At 44.7% G+C, this 20,043-nt stretch overlaps 1 protein-coding gene across 9 annotated transcripts in view; it reads right to left on the reverse strand.

Moving 5' to 3' along the window:
• Positions 1–15,001, reverse strand: part of FARP2 (FERM, ARH/RhoGEF and pleckstrin domain protein 2) — an 80,978-nt gene extending 65,977 nt beyond the window's left edge. For 2 of the 9 annotated variants that reach the window (XM_041126460.1, XM_041126459.1), the window contains exons 1-2: positions 10,490–10,655; positions 10,182–10,417 (exon numbers count right to left, since the gene is read on the reverse strand). In XM_041126460.1, coding sequence (XP_040982394.1) covers positions 10,182–10,385 — 204 coding nt within the window. In that variant the 5' untranslated portion in view covers positions 10,386–10,417; positions 10,490–10,655. Of the gene's footprint in view, positions 1–10,181; positions 10,418–10,489; positions 10,657–10,718; positions 11,211–14,011; positions 14,079–14,934 lie in introns of those variants that run through there. The other 7 variants (XM_030026935.1, XM_030026934.1, XM_030026937.2 and 4 more) reach the window with 7 other exon arrangements.
• Positions 15,002–20,043: the final 5,042 nt, after the last annotated feature.

The following is a 20,043-nucleotide window of genomic DNA, read 5'->3' on the forward strand; positions in this document are numbered from 1 at the left end:
AATGTCTAAGCACCTACTTTGTTCATGCAAGCTGTACAACAGTATAATAAAGCTAAGAAACTACAAGTTAGGAGGCTGATATCTCAATTCCCCTCCCTCCCACAAACTTTGCTACAAGACCCTACACACTTGTGCGAACCACTGCACCTTCCTACACCTGCTCCCTCTAACGTGCCTGGCCACTTCACACATTTAGATTGTAGGTATTCTAGGAACTTGCACAGCATCATTTCATATGTGTGTATATGTATATAAATAAAACTCTATGTTTTTAAGTCATTTTAAACACAGACATTACTTTGCTTCCCTTTGTTCATAAAAAAATTACCAAAATTGCTAGTCTTTCTCCATTAATTACGCTTTTGCCTCAAAACCATCATCCATGCCCACATCAACCAGATTCGATCTAGGCTTTCCCTGTAAGGCGTTATGATACTGCAGGTTGGCACACCGCTTTGAAGAAGCCCACCCAAAGAAAATAGTTTAAAGCATCAAGGAAATAAGATAGACACAAAGATTCTTTACACAAATTAGGTATTTTTACAGGAAAGGCCAAAGCTCTCTTTTGTTTTGCGCAAAACTGAAATTGTACCAGCTGTCCTATCACTCCCCACTGTACTTTGAGCAGAGCTTCGATACCATGGTGATGGGTTAATAAATACCTATAGACCAGATTAGATAAGGCCGAAGCTTTGTTAACTTCCCCCTTGCCAGCAGGAGTCCTTCCTACATCTCTGGCTTTGGGCTAGCTGCCCAAGAAGCAGGCTGAGAGGCACAGTGGTGCTCGTCCTTCATTTCAGTTGAAGACATGTCAGACAGGTCTGACACAGAGTCTCTACAAAGTCCTCTTTCCTTTCTTTAAACTAATATGGGTATTTCACCACTCCCGTTTTGCGCTCAGGCTCCATCAAGTGCTGTGCCCAAGCCTTCTGCCATGGGTGGCCGATGGAAAAGAGCAGCAGCTCGGGTAGCAGAGATGTCAAACAGGTCAGCTTGGATCTTGCTGCTGGCAAAGCAGGCCTGCAACTGAGTTCCCATCATTTCTCTTGCCTGAGCAGTGAGGAGGCATTAATAGTTAAAATACTTCATCTCCCGTTCCTCTGCCACGAGGCTGGGAAGAAACAACTTCTTAAGCAATGTTTTTCAGCTCTGCTTTCACCATCACGAGAGCACTCCAAAACACATGCATGTGTGTAAAACCCAAGCACAGTGCTACAAATGCATCAAAAAGGCATCACAAGTTCTACTACAAGTGAAAAGAGATTACTAAAGAGCAATACACTCCAATTTAGAGAGCCCGATTTTTGTTTCCCCTTGTTTCATACCTGTGGGTTTCAACCATGCAGCTCAGGTCAGGGCAGCAGCACATGCAGAAGCTGCTGAAAGACTTCCAGGAGTGTCTCTGAACTCACAATACAGACTACTTGGCAGCTCAACACTCTCTTTTTTTTTTTTTTTTCCTTGCCTTTCCTTCTCAATTTCTTATTTTTATTCATGAATGACTGCTCTGTCAGACAGATGGGTCTTCCCCCCCTCCACATCCAACATCACAGCCTTAAAAAATAAATCTTTTACACTAGGTATTGTCACCAGAGCAGTTTTTTAAGTATTCAATTTATATGGTCTCCCTCTTACACAAGTAGGCAACGTTACCCTTGCCAGAAAAGTGTTTTGTTGCAAGGAGAAACAGATGACACACAGGTATGATTTTGCAACCTTGGTTATTTAAATGCATGTTCACAAGGCTTTGCTTCTCTAAACACAGCTGGGTACCAGGTGATGCCATCCTTGCTCAACATCAAGTCCCTTTTTTCAGTAGGCACTAACCTAAAATTTCTCCGAACTGCCTCTTAGCACACTGCATTTCTGTAGCTGTCTTTAGCTGACTGTGGGTTATTTCTTCGTTGGTTTGGTTTTTTTTCCCCTTTCAGGCTCTATATATTCTACAGAATTATCCATCTGTGGAACCAACTTTGAATGTCATCCACACCCAGACAAGGCTTCCACAGAACTACTTTGGTTTTTTTTTTTTGGAATACAGCATTTCTTACAGTTATTTTGATAGAATGGCATAATAATTTCAACGGATTTTCACTATCCTTCATCACTAGGTTATGAAAAAAGAAATGAACACCTGCATTCTTCAGGAGTGTTTAAGAAACTAACAGTATTTCCTTTATTAGTGATGACAACACATTATTTGAATTAGTAAGGAAGCTAACAGGTAACAGCTTTTTCTTTACAAGGCTGTGTATCAGTTAATTCCTCTCAGGTGCCTTCTGAAGTAAGTACAAGAACTGTACCACTGCACACATGCCAAGACCATGAAGTTATGCATTGGTTTGTTTACTTTATCAGATCTCATGCAAACAGAACAATTACAGGCAGAAAGTTCTCAGTAGGTTTACAATAGAGAGCTTGAAAAGAGTTCAGCTTTACATCAACTCAGTGTTAAGCTAAGTAAATACGGCTCTTGTACCCTCAGTTCACTCTTCTGAACCCGTACAAGAGAAGTTTTTCATTTATGCACTTCGTGTGGTGAAGCATACTCACCATAGTATATCACAGCCATACAAACAGTTACTAACTCAATCCATTACATTCATTTTTCAAGGACTGTGATAACATTTGATCACCATGTTACTAAATGGTTTCTACGTTTTAAGTTACAATATATGCATATAATAGACTTTTCATACAGGAATATTTAGATTGTTTCTCCTTTGCTGCAAGATAAATCAATTTTCTTTTCACATAATGGGACACCTAATGTCAAGAGAACTGTAAAGTAGTAAATTGTTTTTATAATACAATTTAAGTTCACATCTTCCCTTAAAAAAAAAAACAACAAAACACACACCCCAAATGTCTCTCATAAAATGGCTGCGTTTACCTTTCCCCACCCAATGCCACATTCCTACATAGCATCAAAAAAGTCAAGCCCCCAAACACAAAATAACAGGTCTAAAAAATATATAGTAAAAATCAAACAGTATACAAACTGCAAAGCTTCAATTACTTTCTTCTTAAACCCTATAATAACTTCAAATTTTAAATAGTGAATTACTAACTTGCTCTTCTGAGGTCAGACAAAAATAAGTCCTAAGGCAGCTTATTTGCCATATTTAGGAGAGTCAAACCGGAGCAATGACAAACATCTGGCTACGATTCTTTCTGGAATTCTGACCATTTCTTCCCAGCCAGGGAAGAAAAACACTGAGCTGACTAACAGAGAATCTTGATTCCTTCAGCATAGCGCTTAATAGGATTCAGAAGCAGCCTGTCCTCCCACTTCCCACATATTTAAGCTGTTAATACTTTTACAGCACAGAGGGGAAAAAGCCTTTATGAAAGGAAGGTCTAACAGGCGAAGGGAGAGCAAGGGAGAGGCAGGAGGGCAGCTTATGCCAGAGCCTGGCTCTGACAGAGAGCCGGCAGCAGGCTGCCCCATCCTGCTGGAGAAGCTGCGGTGCCGTAACGCTGGCCATGCGCTCAGTCTACCACGGCTCACAGTAAGGACAGCCTCTCTGAAATATCATTTCAGAGTAAATTTTTTTTCGGTGCTCATGAGATGCTCTCCATTTTTAACAGAAGGACATTTCTTACTTAAAACTGCTCAACAACAGCATTTTAAGCTGTGTAATTTCTGCTTCAGCCCCAACTAAGTTCTTAGGGACTAACGCTACCATAAGAAGTTACTGATAAGCAGCATTTTTCAGTGTGCATGAGCTGAAAACACTCCCTCCAAACCACAGGATGTCACAAGGCATGTACAAGCTGTCAGATTGCTTCCTCCGCTGCCCCAAAAACCTCCCGCGGTCCCAGCCCAGCTCCTCATTTCAGGGCCCCTGACTGCAGCGAGTCACGGCCACAGGCTCCCACAGCTGTTGGAAACAACAGGCATCTGAAAAGGTGCCTTTTTCACGACACCTTTTCAATTACAGATCCCTGCAAACTGCAGAGAAACCAGAATAACTAAACATAGTTATTCTAAGCATACTGGTGGAAAGCAACTTTGCACTTTTAATAATGCAATTTGTATATTTAAATAAACGAAGGAAGAGTAATATAGGTGGCCAGCAAAGACAGCATCACTATCGGACAGAGTAATCATCAAGTAGCTGTTTTCAACTTAGCACAGAATAAGCCACTTAAATTTTATGGTAATACAACAGTAAGTTTCACAGGGTACATCAGTAAACTCCGAAACAGACATGAGCAGTGAGAGGACAATACCTAATAAGAAAATACAAGTGGGGAAAAAATAATCTTATTTGACTAGCCTGTTCTCATGAACAGCAGTGGAGTCAAGCGTTTCCCTCCCAGGCCGCCCACTGGTGTCAGAAGGAGAGGGACACATCACACAGTGCCGCAGGGATGCAGAACCAGCACCGTCTTTCACATACTTGGTAAGAAAATGAGAAAAGATACAACCACCTTCAAGAAACTGAGTCACACACAAGGAAACAACAGGCCTGGTAGAAATACAGAAAATAGGAAAAATGCCAACAAAATGAAAAGCATTTTCCTAAGGGCCAGCTCCATGCTCCAAGGCACAAGAATGCTTGCACTAGCCTGACCCACGGAGAACAACTTCAGAGCATGGTGAGACTGCAGGACAAAACCCAAATCCCAGGACAAGTTAGTTGAAATCTAAGGCAAATTCCAACCAACATAAAACTAACTCATACTATTAACATGCTTTATCAAGAAGTTACTTCAGTATATTTAAAAAAGAATGAACAGACTTGTGTGCTTAAAGCAACCTGACAAAGAACATCATGAAAGAAAAAATTCTAGTTTAAGTTTTCCCATTGAGTAAAACAGGCAGGCAGACCCACCTGGTTTTGCTGAGCACTAAGAACTGTGCTATGATTTTATGATGGCTATTACAGTTCTACAGAATGCATTCCCCAGTAGATGAAAATAGAGAAAAATTCAGCTGTAATATAATGCACAAGTATTTCCCACTCCCAAATTTTATTTTACGTTCAAGCAGAAGAAGAGGAAGTGCATGCAACTGAAGAGGTGCCAAGTTCTCTGCAAACAGAGTTTGGTAAACTTGAAGCATAACAATCTAAACTTCTTTTCCCAGGGCACTTCCTCATAGCATAGAGCATAATTGAAGAAAGCAAGCAAGCACGCATATTTCCTACATAAGGAACAACATATAGACCAAATATTAAACATCATGTTATGGCAGCAATGCCATTACATGTCTTAGAAGCTACTGCAAAGAGAAAACTGGGTCAGAGAAGCAGACCTTACAGTCTGCCTGCCTACAGACCCCCCCAAAAAAGTATTGCATTGGAGAAAGCACTGGAAGATGCTGGAAGTCGCAAGTCTGACCCCTTTCTTGTTGACTAAACCTGCTATTTCACTTACCGGGATTTTAAGACAGCACCAGACTCTCACCTACCATCAGTACCACCCTCCTTCCAACTATGCCATGCAAAAAGACCCCTTGTTTCCTCTAACCCAGGTGCACACGCTGTACTCCATGTCTTTGACAGCCCGTACGTCTGTCCCTGTAATACACTCCTCTTCCAACTCTACTACAAATCAACGCAAAAGCTTTCAGCAAGTATAAATCACAACTTCCAATACCCTAAATTCCTATAGCCTAAGTTGTCCTTTGTTGCAGCACATTTTATTGTCTTCCATAACCAGCACAAGTATAATTTTACCAAGTGGTCATTTTGGCAAATTAAACCCAGCCCAGGCCCTTCTACTTAACAGTCTGCCACATTTTTATGCTGATCAAAGGCCTCCAAGTTTAATCTCTTAAGAAAATCGGGAAAGCTGGCAGGACTTCTATTGTAAAGCCCTGATTACTTTGAAGTGTGCCCCTGGTCTGAATTAAATTGAATTTTCTGACCATTCATTCAGTAGTCTGCAAAACCACCCATTTGGACAGACTTAGCTTGGAGGGACGAGGACAGGTACCCTGTGATATGGCACAATGCAAGATTTGAACTAACTAAACAAGCTGGCCATAAAAAGGGACAAAAACACAACTCATGAAAATAATTAATACTCCAGCCTAGCTTTGGATGGATACGTTTCATTCTCTTTTCTGTTTTGGGAGGGAAAGGAGAAACCATAAATACCCAATTTTCAGGTTTTTAAACTCTATAAAACATTTGTGCATTTCTCCATCCCCTAACATTCAAAACAGATTCCCTGGAGAGGAGCTCTGTCCCAGCATACTTTAAAGAATAGCTCCCTCTTACTGATTAATGAAATTCAGTTAGAAAGAAAACCTTACAGTACAGATGGTGAGAGCAGAGAGAGACAGTGGGGTTTAGAGAAAAGGCAGTGAAATGCAGCTATATTGAACTTTTAACACTGTTCTAGATACAACAATAACATGAAGGAAAGACTGTCCTTTCCTATTTTGTTCACATCCCATCCGTTATGCCACTCTGTCAGCTTCTTTTCTTGCTCTTTAGCAAGTTAAAAAACTCAAGCAACAGGGAAGAGCTACCAAACGAGAGTATCTACCAACACCTGCCAGGAGATAAGCAAGTGTTTTAAATGCATCTTGGAGAAAGGAGGGGATAACAAGGAAAAGCTGTATGGATTAAATCATTATCGGGGCTACTCTGTTTATCCCATATGGTTAAAATTGCTGATGTGGGTCATTTTAGGCAGCTTCGCAAGCGAGGCAGTACAGGGTTCCTGCGTCAGCTTCCCTACCGTGCTGCACAGAGAAGGCCTCTCTCCAGAAGCTGACCGCTATGCCTAGTCAGTCTCTTCCACCGACACACCACTTCTCTCAGTAAAAAGTTACTTCCCACAGTTCTTAAAGACAGAAGGGAAAATGATTTTAAGAGGGAAAAAAAAAAACGCCTTTTGCCATAAGCTGCATCTCCATTAGAAGGCAGTGGCCCCTATGAGAAAGGCCTCAGTGTCCCACTACACTGAAAAACTACTCCTGACCTAAATCAATGAACACAAACCTCATGAAGCAGGTAATGAAGACAGCACCATCTCTCATTTCCACACCCAGTGAAAAAAATCGCAAAAGCAAAGAGGAGCAGGCAAGCAGCACTGCAATCAGAGCTTCAATCCCTCTAGGACAGCTCTTTAATCATGAATTTCTCTCATTGCTTTTTAAAAAAAAACATCTGTGCTAGCCCACACCACCTATTCAGCAAATGTGGCTGACTCTTTCTGATTCTCACCCTCAATCCCCAGGTGAAAAATTTCAGTTTTCCATCACAAACAGCAGTCAGCAGTTACTGCTATCCCACCAGTCCACCAAACAAGTTAGGAGGCAGAGGGTTACAATTTAATACCTCATCCATGTTTGCTATCATTTGCTACCTCATTTAGACAAAAATGAAAAGCGATGTAGGCAGTGTATTAGTAGGACTCCAATGCTACAGTTGCTGACTACAGACCTTTTTGTGCTCAATGCTCTACAGATGAACAAAGGATGACCCCTCCTCCTCACCGCTTACAAAATCAGGCAAAAGTTTCTCAGTTGTTCAGCTCCGACTGACCTCATAAAGAATAATACAATGTTAACTATGGCCTCAGCATGCTAGCTGCCCAAATTCGGGTGTTTCTGTGGATGTCATAATCAGAAGGAGCTTTCCAGCTAAAAAGAGAAAACTAAGATAGTTCCTAATTATGGGAGACCTCTCATCATGATGGAAAAAACAACAACAACAACAACAAAGGTACTGCATTGTGGCCCAATTAGGGGATGGAGCCAAGCACCTTCTTGCACGAGACTACAGGTAGGGCCCTGAAGGACCTTGAAAGCAGAGATAAGCAACCTACGTTTGAAGCTACAAAGAGAGGGAGCCAGTGGAGTGATGCAAAACTGGTCAGGCAGTAGCAGCTGCTAGGAACAATGACTGAGTGGGTTGCCTCTTCCTGCAATATGCAAAATGGGTACATACTCAGCAAGACTGGAGAGGCTAAAGCCAACAAGGTGATCACAACAACAAAGGAGTGAAACAAGGTGGTCCTGGATGGGATGAGTGTCAGCTGTTTAGTTAAACAGTACCATCCTAGAGATTGTACAGCATGCCTGCAGGGGATGGCCTGCTAAAGGAAATGAAGAAATCAGAGGTGAATAGAAACTACATTATTGGTCAGACAGGTGAGACAGGAGTATGACTCACAGCTGTCAAAAAAAATAGTGTGAGCAAGGAATTTGTGGGTTTTTTACATGTCAAGCTTGATGTTGACACATAAATATCAAAACCAAGTTTCATCAGGCAAAGGCTGATTTTATTTAGAGCCAAGAGACAGTGAAGAGTTGAAACATCATAAAGAACTGAGCCACAACTGAATTTGAATTTGATTGTAAGACTAACGACGAAGTGCTGTAGGATAAGACTAGGGGTAAAGGATGAAGCTAAACCAGACCTGCAATGCAAGCCAGAGAGCAATGAAGATAACTGGAAGGATATACAGTCAAGACTGTTTCAGCAGGCAAAGGAGAACCAGGTCAAGACAGTTTCAAAAAACAAGGTATTCTGAAAGCAATGAACTGTACCAAGCAGAGAGGAGAACCAAGGGGAACCAAGGGAGGGTGCTCAGAGGCTAGAGGACAGCAGAGAAACTAGCACAGAGCTCCAGGACAGGACTGCAGGGCCACCCGAGCATTGGTGAGCCTGAAGGTGAAAAAGGATTCTGAGGTTGTCTGAGAGGCAAGTGTAGTCAAAGGATTTCCCATCAGCAGAGACAATAAAGCAGGCTTTGACTGTGTCAGAAAGAGCCAGATAAGAGTTATAAAGTAAGATGAAGAGGGTAAGGATACTGAGGAAAGTGGAAGATTTGCATGAGAAGAGCAGACAGAGTTGGTACAAATATGACAAGGAAGAGAAGGAAAACACCTATGCTAATACACAGGAGATTTCTAATCATTGACTTCATGCAATAAAGCAGGAACTAGGAGTTATAAATTCTTTCTTGATTTTAACAGCTTACAGTAGACTTGCACCAATTTTCAAAATTACAGGCTTGGGGAGGGTTGCTTGGTTGTTTGGTGGTTTTTCTTTTCCTTTTTTTTTTTAATCAAAACACAAAAGCACCATCTACACCAATGTGGAAAAAAAAAAAAAAAATCAGACTTCAAAAGAACCAAAGTCAGCAGATTTTTTTTTTTTTAAATATTCTAACATAATTTAAAAAAAAAAAAAGCTTTTGTGTTCTATGCAGTAAATGAGGGATGGATGGGTTTGCTGTACCTTCTGTGTCCTCAGGTAGGGGGATACAGGCACAGCCTCACACTTAACAAAACAAAACAAAACAAAATCAGATTTCATCTTTGAAAGTTGAACAGCTGGATGGCAATCTGTAGAAGACATCCCCAAAAGCCACTATTTCTTCAGAGCTCCACAGACATCTTTTTCACTCTATTTGGAAAAACCTGTTTAAGTCTATGCAAGAAACTAAGGCTACGACTGCCAATTATAAAGTCAATTTGATACTAATGTAGAATATCTGATAGCTAAGTACCTTCACTAGAATAGAGCTCTCTTCTAACAACAGATCTTTAGGCAAGCTAAAATTAAAGTCTGAGGTTAATGTTGAGAATGAAACAAGAATATGAAGAACAAAAATTTTTGATTGTTTAAAAACAGAACAACCCCAATTTGAGCACGGTTTGTGTTTCTTAAGGCAGATTTCCCCAATTGTTAAGCAAGCCTAGTTTTAAATACAAATTTTCAGAAACACTGCCACCCCTCTGGTGCCTCCCTCCCAAAGTGTGGCAACAAGCAAAAACTTCCAAATAGGAGCAAGTTTACTTGAAGAGGATACAAACCATTAAAATAATTAATAACAAGTAGTAACTAAAAAAACCTCTTCTGCTCTCCCAGCTGCAAGATCGACAAAGCTGCATGTGGCTCAGGGAGCAAGAACAGTTTGGCAGAAAATAGTTGGTGTTCCCCCAAAGCAAATAACAGTTAAAGCTTCTTGTTACAGTATGTGCTTGTATTTAAAGTCTGTTAAAAACCCAAAACAGCAGTTATACTTAAAAGATTTTAAAAAACAAGATGTGCTACTCATTTAACTACTTGTAAGTAGGTAAAATCCCTACAGGAATCTTTATTCAGACACTGCCTCAAAATGCCCCAGCTCTGTACAGTAGCACATCCTGTGAGCTTTACATTATCAAAGGCTAAGTGTACCTGAAATCAGGTTTAAACCTCTCTTACCTCAATGTCAAGTACTTCCACCGTGTTGTCCAACATCTTTATTTTGATCGGTAGGTCCCGCTCATGTGTTTTGGCAGGCGATGATGCCATTGCAGTACAGAGGTTCTGTCCTGGCTCCAAGGTACTCACTCCTGTGGTCTTCTGGACACCCAAACGAGAGCCAGGAGTCTGCAGGACTCTGTATGTTCCTTCTATCTCTCCCATCTTTCAACAGCAAGCAGAGTCTAAAGAAACCTGGAAGAAAATAGAGGATTACAGCCTGAAAGATAGTTTTCCACCAATATCCCGTATGAAAATGCTACCCAATGAAACATAGTCACACACAAAGTCCTTATTTAATGCTCTTCATCCTGCTCTCAAAACCAATAATAAAGTTGATGAAACTCTGGTCAAAAATCCAGCTGCTGGGAAGAAAGATAAGTGGCAAAAAAAATAACTCTTCCAAAACAGTTAGGAAATAGGATACTCAAACCTGCGCCCTCCACCCTTCTTACACACTGACATTTTAATTTCCAGTTAACTTTTCTGCCAATTTACCTCCCTAAACCAGGTCACCACAGTATGAACACTGCTGACAGCACAAGAAAAGCCACCTGGAGCAGGCCATGGAGGGAAAGACAGGACTCTGCCTTTCACTGGTACCTAGCCGTCCCACTGACTTTGCTACAATATCGGACCACACCCCGAAATAACAGAAACAATTAACTTTCTTCATCCCCCAAAATGATGACTCATGCGAAACCGTAACTACTCCAACCAATGCCGGCAGTTCAGAGCCTTCATAACACAGATTTCTGCTGCAGATAATAGTTCTTCACCTTATTAGCAAACCTGCATTGTACCCAGACTAAGTCAGTGGGCAAAAATCTCAATTACAGACATCTACACTAGTTCAGGTAGACCAACTCCTACATTGTGATCCTTACTTTCATGGTTTCGTGGCAGTTGTTACAGAGCAAATGTTTAATTTGACATGGAGGAAAAAAAAACATGTGCCTCTCCCTGGCTCTCCTGCACCACAGGAGCAGTGGCAACATTTGCACAGGGATTGCAGCAGGGTCTATGTGAATGCGAGGCACGTGTGCTCAGGATGCAATGCACCCAACAAAGCCACTGCCCCACGCTCACCGCTGGCATGAAGTATTTGGCAACAACGTGCAAGGCGCTCAGCAGAAATGCACATGGAAACCGATAGGCTCCTTAGTGCTTTTGGTTGCATTTCCCAAATACCATGCTATGTCTGAACAATCGAAAGTATGTGGTTACTGACGCTGGGACGGCCTTCGCGTGGCCACCACACTACAAAAAATTCAATGAAGTGTTAGATTATTGTTTTGTAATAAACATGTTTTGTCTAAAAAGGAGAGAGGCAGATCATGAAAACATTCTTTTGTCCCTCTACGCTTTGAGTAGGTAGGCAACCCGCTCTGTGGATTCAAACGGAGCCAGCCTTAGATGTTGTTAAAAAATTGTGGGGGGTTTTAGGTTTTAATCCTTGCACACGTTGAGATTGGTCAAATGTCTTCCTGGCTTGCAGATCAGTGGGTTTCAACGTTACGGGGTTTTTTTGCTTTTTAAACTTGCAGACCCCTATACAGATAAACTTGTCACAGGAGAGGAGACAGATGCCTCCTCCCTAATTACACCTACCACAAGGCTTGTTTGGCTTAGCGGTCTCTCAGAGCCCTTGCAAGCGCTGCAGAGCCCTGCCTGAGCAGCACAGCTCAAGACCACTGCAGAGATGCCTCCAGCCTCCCGGCTGATGACACACGTGACAAGAAAGCATGAGAAGGATGATCTCAACCTTAAAAGTGTGTGTACGCTGCCCAGTGCCCGACCTACCAGTTTTAGGTGACAAATTAGCAGAAAGTTTCTTTCTCAGACCGTTTTGTGTGTATCCTTTCACTGAACTTCCCAGTTTGTGTGGCCACACAGCCAAGGAGAAAAACTTTTAGGTCATAAATTTTAAAGCTACCACAACAGCAAAAATCACGAGACACAGTTGCCCAGGTTACACCTCTAACTGCTAACCTGAATAGAAACCATAGCTCAGTGTCATCTGTATCTCCTTGATACTCTGTCCCTTTTAACTTAACTGTATGGTAAGATTTTGCTACTGCCATTCAGAAGCTTATGAGCAACTGAAGTTGCCCAGAATCAGCTATACTCCTCATAAGGCTATTTATTAGACAACCGCTCTTCAAATTAGCACTCTATGAACACATTCACCCTGTTCTGAATAAACAGCTACTGGAAGGCATAGACCCTGCAGTTACTCAACAGGAAAAAGATGTGAGCAGTGACAACTGAGGCAGTGCACAGAGCAGCCCTGCAGCAGAGAGGCTTCGGCAGCCTCCCCTCCAGCTGAAGCCAGCCAGTTCCCAAAGGCAAGGCAGGTAGGCCACCCAACTCTGGACTAAACAAGGAGCTCCTGGGTACTTTTACTAGCTTTGGTTACTAGCCAGGAGAGACTAAAGTCATGTCAAGCAGAAACTGCAGATGTCAAAGACCTTCCTCACAGGTGTTAACAGGAAAAGCGAACTCAACGGGGCTCGACCAAGCATCTTGCTGATGACACATTCCTAAAAACATTTACCACTAGACTAGTCCCCAGCCAGCATATATTCAGATTTTTAAGGTCTAACAAGCACCCAGGCAGAAAACACAATGTGCAGAAGCAAGGCACATTTCCCTAGAAGAGCAGTGCCCTGCCAGCCGTGTGGCAGTTGTGAGCATCTCCCCACGCCACATCCAGTTCCCCTCCCCACGCTTGCTACTAATGCTGTTACAATTATTAAAAATTCCCAAATAGCCTGGCCTGCTCCAACTGCCTCAAAAACCAGAAGTGGGAGGAGTATTAACCAAGCCAAGCACTACTTCCAGTTTCACCACCAATTATAGTTACGTATCATATTTTATGTAAGCTGACTACATATGATGTTTCTTAACAAAAACCATTATGCGACGATTTAGGAAGCATTTCAGTTTAAGGGGCTGACTAAAGGAAAGGCTGAGGAAAATGAAAGCGTGAAGCCTAAGATGGGCTGCAAGCACTGGGAAGAAAGAGAGGCTCTATAGGCAGAGCAGAGAAAGTGTCCAACAGCACTGAGAGCCTCCCACCCCAGGCGAGCCAGAACAAGGTCTCATTTACCTCCTCACCAAAGCAAAACTAAAATGCAGTTACCACAATATTAGGGGTTCTAAGAAAAAAAATCTTCATTGCATTCACCCACCCCGGACTTCTTCACACCAAGTGCTTAACCTGATAATTTCCTATAAACCGGGACCAGGCATCAAAGCTAAATCAGCTCCCTGAAGCACAGTGACAGAATGACTGTTGCTCTCAGGCCCACGTAAAGGAGCAGCTGGGAACACAACTTACAAAATCGAGGTACCTATGTACTTTTTGTTGCCTTTTTGAAATAGCTTCAAAGTCACAATGAATTTTATCTTCTACTTGGATGAAATAAACTTCTTTTTCAGAAGCAAGACAGCATTTTTCAGCTAGCAGCAAATCTGGAAAGGCAGCTTACACCCAAGGATATGCCTGTGCAAGATTCCAAGGGCTTTCAAATGAACTCCTCTGAGCACGGTGTCTTTTAGTCAGTCACTACGATGCTCCATGCCTCACCTAAGCAGAAGGCTGGTCTCAAGTAACTCCGGTTTCCCAGCTCCCAGGTGTGAGCAGGGTGATCCCTGCCTTCCACAGGGAGAGATCCCCACCACCTGCGCACAGTGGAAGCCCACACGGAGCAGCAAGGAAGCACTCTCAGCAGGAGCTCTCAAAGCAGGTCCCTTCAGTCCACCAGAAGCAAACTTTCCTCTTTTACGTTTTTCACCAGGCAATAGCATCACCACACCAAGGTGGCACCAAGGGATGCATCAGGAATCCAACAACTGCAGCGAAGAGGGATGAAGACTATGAGTGCCCCAGCTGCACCAGGAGAGACATCTCTCCCTGAAACCCAGAGCCCCCACTCCCATTACAAACACCGAACACCGTCCCTCGTCACGACCGCCTAAGGGGTCTCATGGCTCTCTCCTGCAACGGTGCAGCAGCACCGTGTGCCGGGGACCACAGGCTTGCCTGCAAGGAGATGGATGCGCAGGAAGGGTGGAGAACGACCGCAGCTGGTCCCTGCCAAACGAGTGGGGCTTCAGGAGCGCTTCTCCAACTAATTACAGGGAATCAGCGGGGCGGTGCATCACTACCCCCTCGCACCCCCGGCACTGCGCCCGGCCGGCGCCGAGGGTCCCTCGCCGGAGGCGGATGCGGAGAGGATGGGGATGGGATAGGCCGGAGCACAGGTGCGCAAACACTCCCAGCCCGAGAAGAAAGTGGCGAAACCGCCCAGGCCGGGACCCGGCAGCCCGCTGGGGAAGACGCTCCCGAGCCCCCCGCCAGCCAGAGCCCCCCCCCCCCCCTCAGGGCTGAAGGAGCGAGGGCCGCAGACCCTCCGGCGGCGCGGGCAGGGCAGGGCCGGGGCCCCTCGCGAAAGCCTCCGCCCGGGGCCGCAGCGCACGGCAGCGGCCGCAGGCGGCGGAAGCGTCCGACGCGCAGGCGGGCCGGGCCGGGCCGGGCCGGGCCGGGCCGGGCCGGGCCGGGCCGCGCCGCTGGCCTGGGGCGCCACTCGCCGGCAGCTCCCCCCCAGTTCCCGCCCCGCCGCCCGCTCCCCCCGGCCCCACCGCCCGGCCTGCGGGTCCGGCTGCCGGGACGGCTCGGAGCCGGCCCGCGAGGAACGCCTCGCCTCACCTCACCTCAGCGCCAGGGGCCGGGCCCGGCCCGACCGCGCGCCGCCGCCGCCGCAGCCCCCGCCCCGTCCCCGCGCAGCCCGCGCGCACTGGCCCAGCGCCGGCCCCGCCCCGCCCGCCGCCATTGGCCGGCCGGGGCCGGGGGCGGGGCCGCGGGTTCCAGTGGCGGCGGCGTGGCCCGACGTGTGCCTCTGCCGCCGGCAGCGGGCGGGTAACGGAGCCCCTGGGTCGGCCCGGGGCATCCCGGCCGCCGCCCTGCTCTTACTTCCATCTGAGTCCCCCAGGGAACGTTGGCAGCGGAGGAGAACCGGTGCGGCGGCAGCGGGAGGGCCGGGGGGAATGCAGGCCCCCTGAGCCCGGAGAGAGATGGGGGGAGGAGGGCTGTCCCTCGGCCCTACCCGCTCCGCCCCCCCCCCCCACGCCCCAAAAGAAACCCCAACAAAACAGAAACCTGGAATCACGCAGCCGGACGGCCCGAGGCACCCCAAGCCGGCCGGGGCTCTGCCTGGGGCTGCAGAACACTGGCAAGTGCAGCAGCTGCTGAGATCCAGGCAACACAGCTCATAGGTTTTGCTTTGAATAGTGAAGATCGCAGGTTTCCAGTTATTTTCACGAGCAGACCGATTTTAAATAGGGATAGAAAGAGCCGCAGCACTGCAGAAGGGGAGAGAAGATGTGGGTGCTGCACCCATGTGCCAAGAGCTGGCCCAGCGGCATCAGGTGCTGCAAAGGGGCTGAAGACCATCAGAACGTCCTCCTCCTCCTTGCTCCCCAACCAGCAAGCCGGTCCGCCAAGTACCGCAGACAAGAGGCAAACGCTGAGGAAATTCAGCGCAGGATGAAGAGAGTTCTGCCTGAACACACCTTTGCACCTTCTGCGTTCGGAGTCTGCTCAAAAGCAGATGCCAAGGCCTAGCGATAATGGGGCGGCCAGGGAAAGAGCGGTCCCTGAAAAGGGGTGCCTTTGAGAAACGCCCCTGGTCACCCGGAGGGACCGCATCTCCCAGCAGTCTGCTCTTCAAGACAAGAAGCAACAGATACTTGGATTTCTCTAGGAAAGGATTGATGGCCAATAGCACAAGAAATGCCAAGAGCCACCTTGTTTCTGAGAACTTGACCTTTTCACAACAATTTGAAAAACAAAATATTAGCATAGCATATGACTTTTATATTAACAAGACACATAAATCATGCAGAACAGCCCTTTCAACCTGGAGCAGCTTCACCACTCTCACCCAGAGAAAGAAGCAACTCACAAATTTAATGAGTAATTCCTGACTAGCAACATTCTCCTCTCTTTAAAAGAAAAAAGACACAAGGTTGTAAAAATATATCCCATTATTTCTTCTCCTTAAAAAGTGAAATGGAGCTGAAGAACCTCATGCATACAAAAAAATCAGGCAAGTTGCAAAAGTATACACAGCATTTTAGATAACTCCATTCGTAAAAACATTTGTGATTCCAATAAACTGAAGTGCTTTCATAACTGAAATGGATGTTTCAGTATCCTGGTTTGCCTACCATTTGCATTGCTCTTCCATAGGCAATGAAAATGGAGTAGTTGATTTTATTTGCAGCTTAAGCACTAATACAGTTTCACATCCTTTAAAGTGCAGACACTTCAGAGTAATCTTCATTTCCGTCACTGACTTTAACATCTAAAAAGAGCACAAAAACTTTCTTTTGCAAGTTGGAGAACAAATCTCATGTGATCACTTTAAAAGCAATCAGAGAGGAAGCAATAATTACAGATATAGTAAACTCTTTAGAAGCGTCAACACCCTGCTGTTTATGCTTTGCTGTATATTGCTAACTTTTATTGCTCACACAAACCACACATAATTTACTGCACTGAAACAATCCAGTAATGAAAAGGCACCAAAGGTTGTGTGTGTTTGAGTGTCCACATACCCAGTACCTCTGTTTCTACATGCACCTCATTTCTAGCCTATATACGCACCACAGGCAAAAAAATTATTTTTCGTCATAGCATGAGGAATTTAGCAGCATGCACAAGTATTCCTCCGAGACCAGTTTACTTGCCATGAATCAGAACCTTAAGAAGTCTCTCCTTTTCATACCTGCATTCCCAATTCTTCAGGACAGACAACACCATCCACACTGATGGTACCTGGCAGCTATCGCTGCCTAGATGCTAAAACCTTTCTATAACAGGTTTTCTCATATGTATATATATCTATCTCTCATAGAATCATAGAATGGTTTGGGTTGGAAGGGACCTTCAAAGATCATCTAGTTCCAACCCTCCTGCCATGGGCAGGCACACCTTCCACTAGACCAGGTTGCTCAAAGCCCCATCCAACCTGGCCTTGAATGCTGCCAGGGATGGGGCATCCACAGCCTCTCTGGGCAATCGGTTCCAGTGCCTCACCACCCTCACAGTGAAGAACTTCTTCCTTACATCTAATCTAAATCTGCCCTCTTTCAGTTTAAAGTCATTACCCCTTGTCCTATCACTACATGCCCTTGTAAAAAGTCCCTCTCCAGCCTTCTTGTAGGCCCCCTATATAGAGAGAGATATATATAAGAAAACTATAACATACATACAAGACACTGTAACAGGTGACTTCTCCCTCTTAGAGAAGTCACCACCCATTTTCACACTCCTACCCGCGTGCTTAAGGAGCAGGCTATGAAGGGACATGGCACCACCTGCCATCTTCAGTTCCTTCCACCAGAAGCAGGGGAAGGGACAAGAAGGGACAAGACTCTACTTTTACGAGCTAGAAGACAACGACAGCTCTGCCCTCTGCACTCACTGAATCATTTGGCAGGGAACTGGCCATGAACAGATGATGCAATTCCTGCTCCCAACCAAAAAGGGTACAAATAGGAAGTGCCTTACCAAGCTGAACCTCTGTGCTACACACTTGGTTGTTTACAAAACTGCTCAGCAACTGGAATACACAAAACGTGCTTGAGACATGGTGTTTGGTGACTGGATCTGAAACCTAAAAGAGGGAATGGATGGTTATCTAACCTACTACACATGGACTCAGCAATATGTTCCTCACAGCTATCCACAAAGACCTCTGAGTTTCTTTAACTCCCATGAAGGCAAATTTTCTGATCATCCAGGCAGTTATGTTTTAATCCTTTACAGGAGAAGGAATTTTAGAGAACAAAGCTAGAAGAATAATGTCGTTACACATGAAAGTCAGCTGTTGCTGTTGGAAGGATGCAGTGTCAGGACAAAGTACGATTTTATCCTTGTGAGATAAAAAACTGATAATGAGGTGTAACTCATTTACTCAGCTGATATTACAGATAACCTACACCATATTCTCCTCTTGGACCAAGTGGGACAATTAGAATTACCCTTCTACTACACTATGATGTCATCTCTTTCTTTAATCACCCTCTGGATGAGGGTGGAGGAAGTCCTTCAAAGCAGGTTTCTTATCCAACCAAGAAAAACAGCAGCTGGAAAAGCTTCTTCCTGTTCAAATTCTTCATTATGGCAAACAGAAACTCTGCAGACTGAAAAATTAGACTTATTGCTAATTTCGTTAGCACATATTTTCCAAATACATACTACAAAGTTTTGTTTCTTAGAGCTCTCCTATCTCACAATGACAAGACAAGCAATTCCAAAAACTTATATGATGTCTCCCCTTCTGTCTATAGCAGAAGATAGGTACAGCTGAGAATGGAAATAGTTACAATCATTTAAGCCAGCATTTTGTACCATGTACACCACGCTTCCCCACTTCAACTGGGCTGCACATCACCAGTTCACTTCTGTAGCATGTTGCACTGGGACTGTATAATGACAACACGTGTAGGCATGCCAAGGCTGAAGATGTGAAGACAAATTGGTATGGGTTTAATTGCAGGTAGGCCAACCCAAGCACCAGAATCCCTGGGGGGAGCAGGTTCACAGAGCTTTGAATGCCACAGTTCACTGCTGTTGTCCTACTTTGGTTCAATGTAGTGCGGTGCCTTGTGCTACAATTCTCCTGTTAATTACTACCTAGAGATATTCAACAATTTGCTGTACACATCATTAACCTAAGCCTAAGCGCAGTGTCAGTTAGGACCAACTGCAAGGGCTGATAGCTTTCTTCACAGGATGATCACTCTTTTCCCATCACCTTTGAGGACCTGGTGTCACAGTACCAGCTGTAGAGCACCTCAGAGGTCCACCAAGGGAAAAATTCTCATTTCCACAAATGTGTTCATATCTTCGGCTGACTGTCATGACAGTTAGTGACTACCCTGGCCATATTCCTGATCTGAAAGTGTTTCATCCTGGAAGAGCTCGGTCAAGTACTTTCCAGTTTGTAACGGTCGGTGCAGCAGAACCAGACAGGAGACTAGTTGTCTTGTCTGACCAAACCCTTCTCTGGATTGCCTTCCACATTGACTCAGACATCTCAGTAGAAACGGCGCTACATGGATTGGCAAATCATTCCTCAACCTGTCTCATCAGTGATAAACAAGTTCTCTACCTAACAGCTCAGAATTGCATCAGACCACTTCTCAAATAGGAAACCAAGCCAATTTCAGCTATTATAGCCAGGTGTTGTTCTGTACTCGCAGCCCACTTATACCCCAGATGGTAGGAAAATATGAAAAAGAAGAGAGTGAAATCATAGAATTTGATCAATACACTGATTTGATCCATACATTGATCATAAGCAAAGGGCAAAAGGCTCAAGCCAAGGCGAACAGGAATTGCTGGGTACCTGAAGATTTGATCGGTGTGATCAGCAAAAAGAATGAGTAACATAGACATACCCGTACATATCATTTTCTGGAATTCCTCTCTTACACCAGGTTCACTTACTGTTAAAGTTGATCTGGAGGCACAGGAGACCTACTGTTCTTCAACACTAATGAGTGAAGATACTTCAAAAACAGGCAGAATGCACCTTGTTCTACTGGCAGAGATACAATGTCAAAGGTACTCATCATTAGCAGCATCTTGCTAAACCAACTACAGAAACTAATTTCCATGCTACAGAAACTTGTAGACTCTTTGAGGGGGGGTTCCACTTCCAATCTTAACTACTTCTGCCTCCCCCACCCCAGTCATGCTATAGCACTTCTCACAGGGAATTGAGACAACCCTTTTGGGCTTTTCAGG

Source organism: Aquila chrysaetos, chromosome 10 (assembly GCF_900496995.4).
Source record: "Aquila chrysaetos chrysaetos chromosome 10, bAquChr1.4, whole genome shotgun sequence".
Taxonomy (NCBI): Eukaryota; Metazoa; Chordata; class Aves; order Accipitriformes; family Accipitridae; genus Aquila; species Aquila chrysaetos.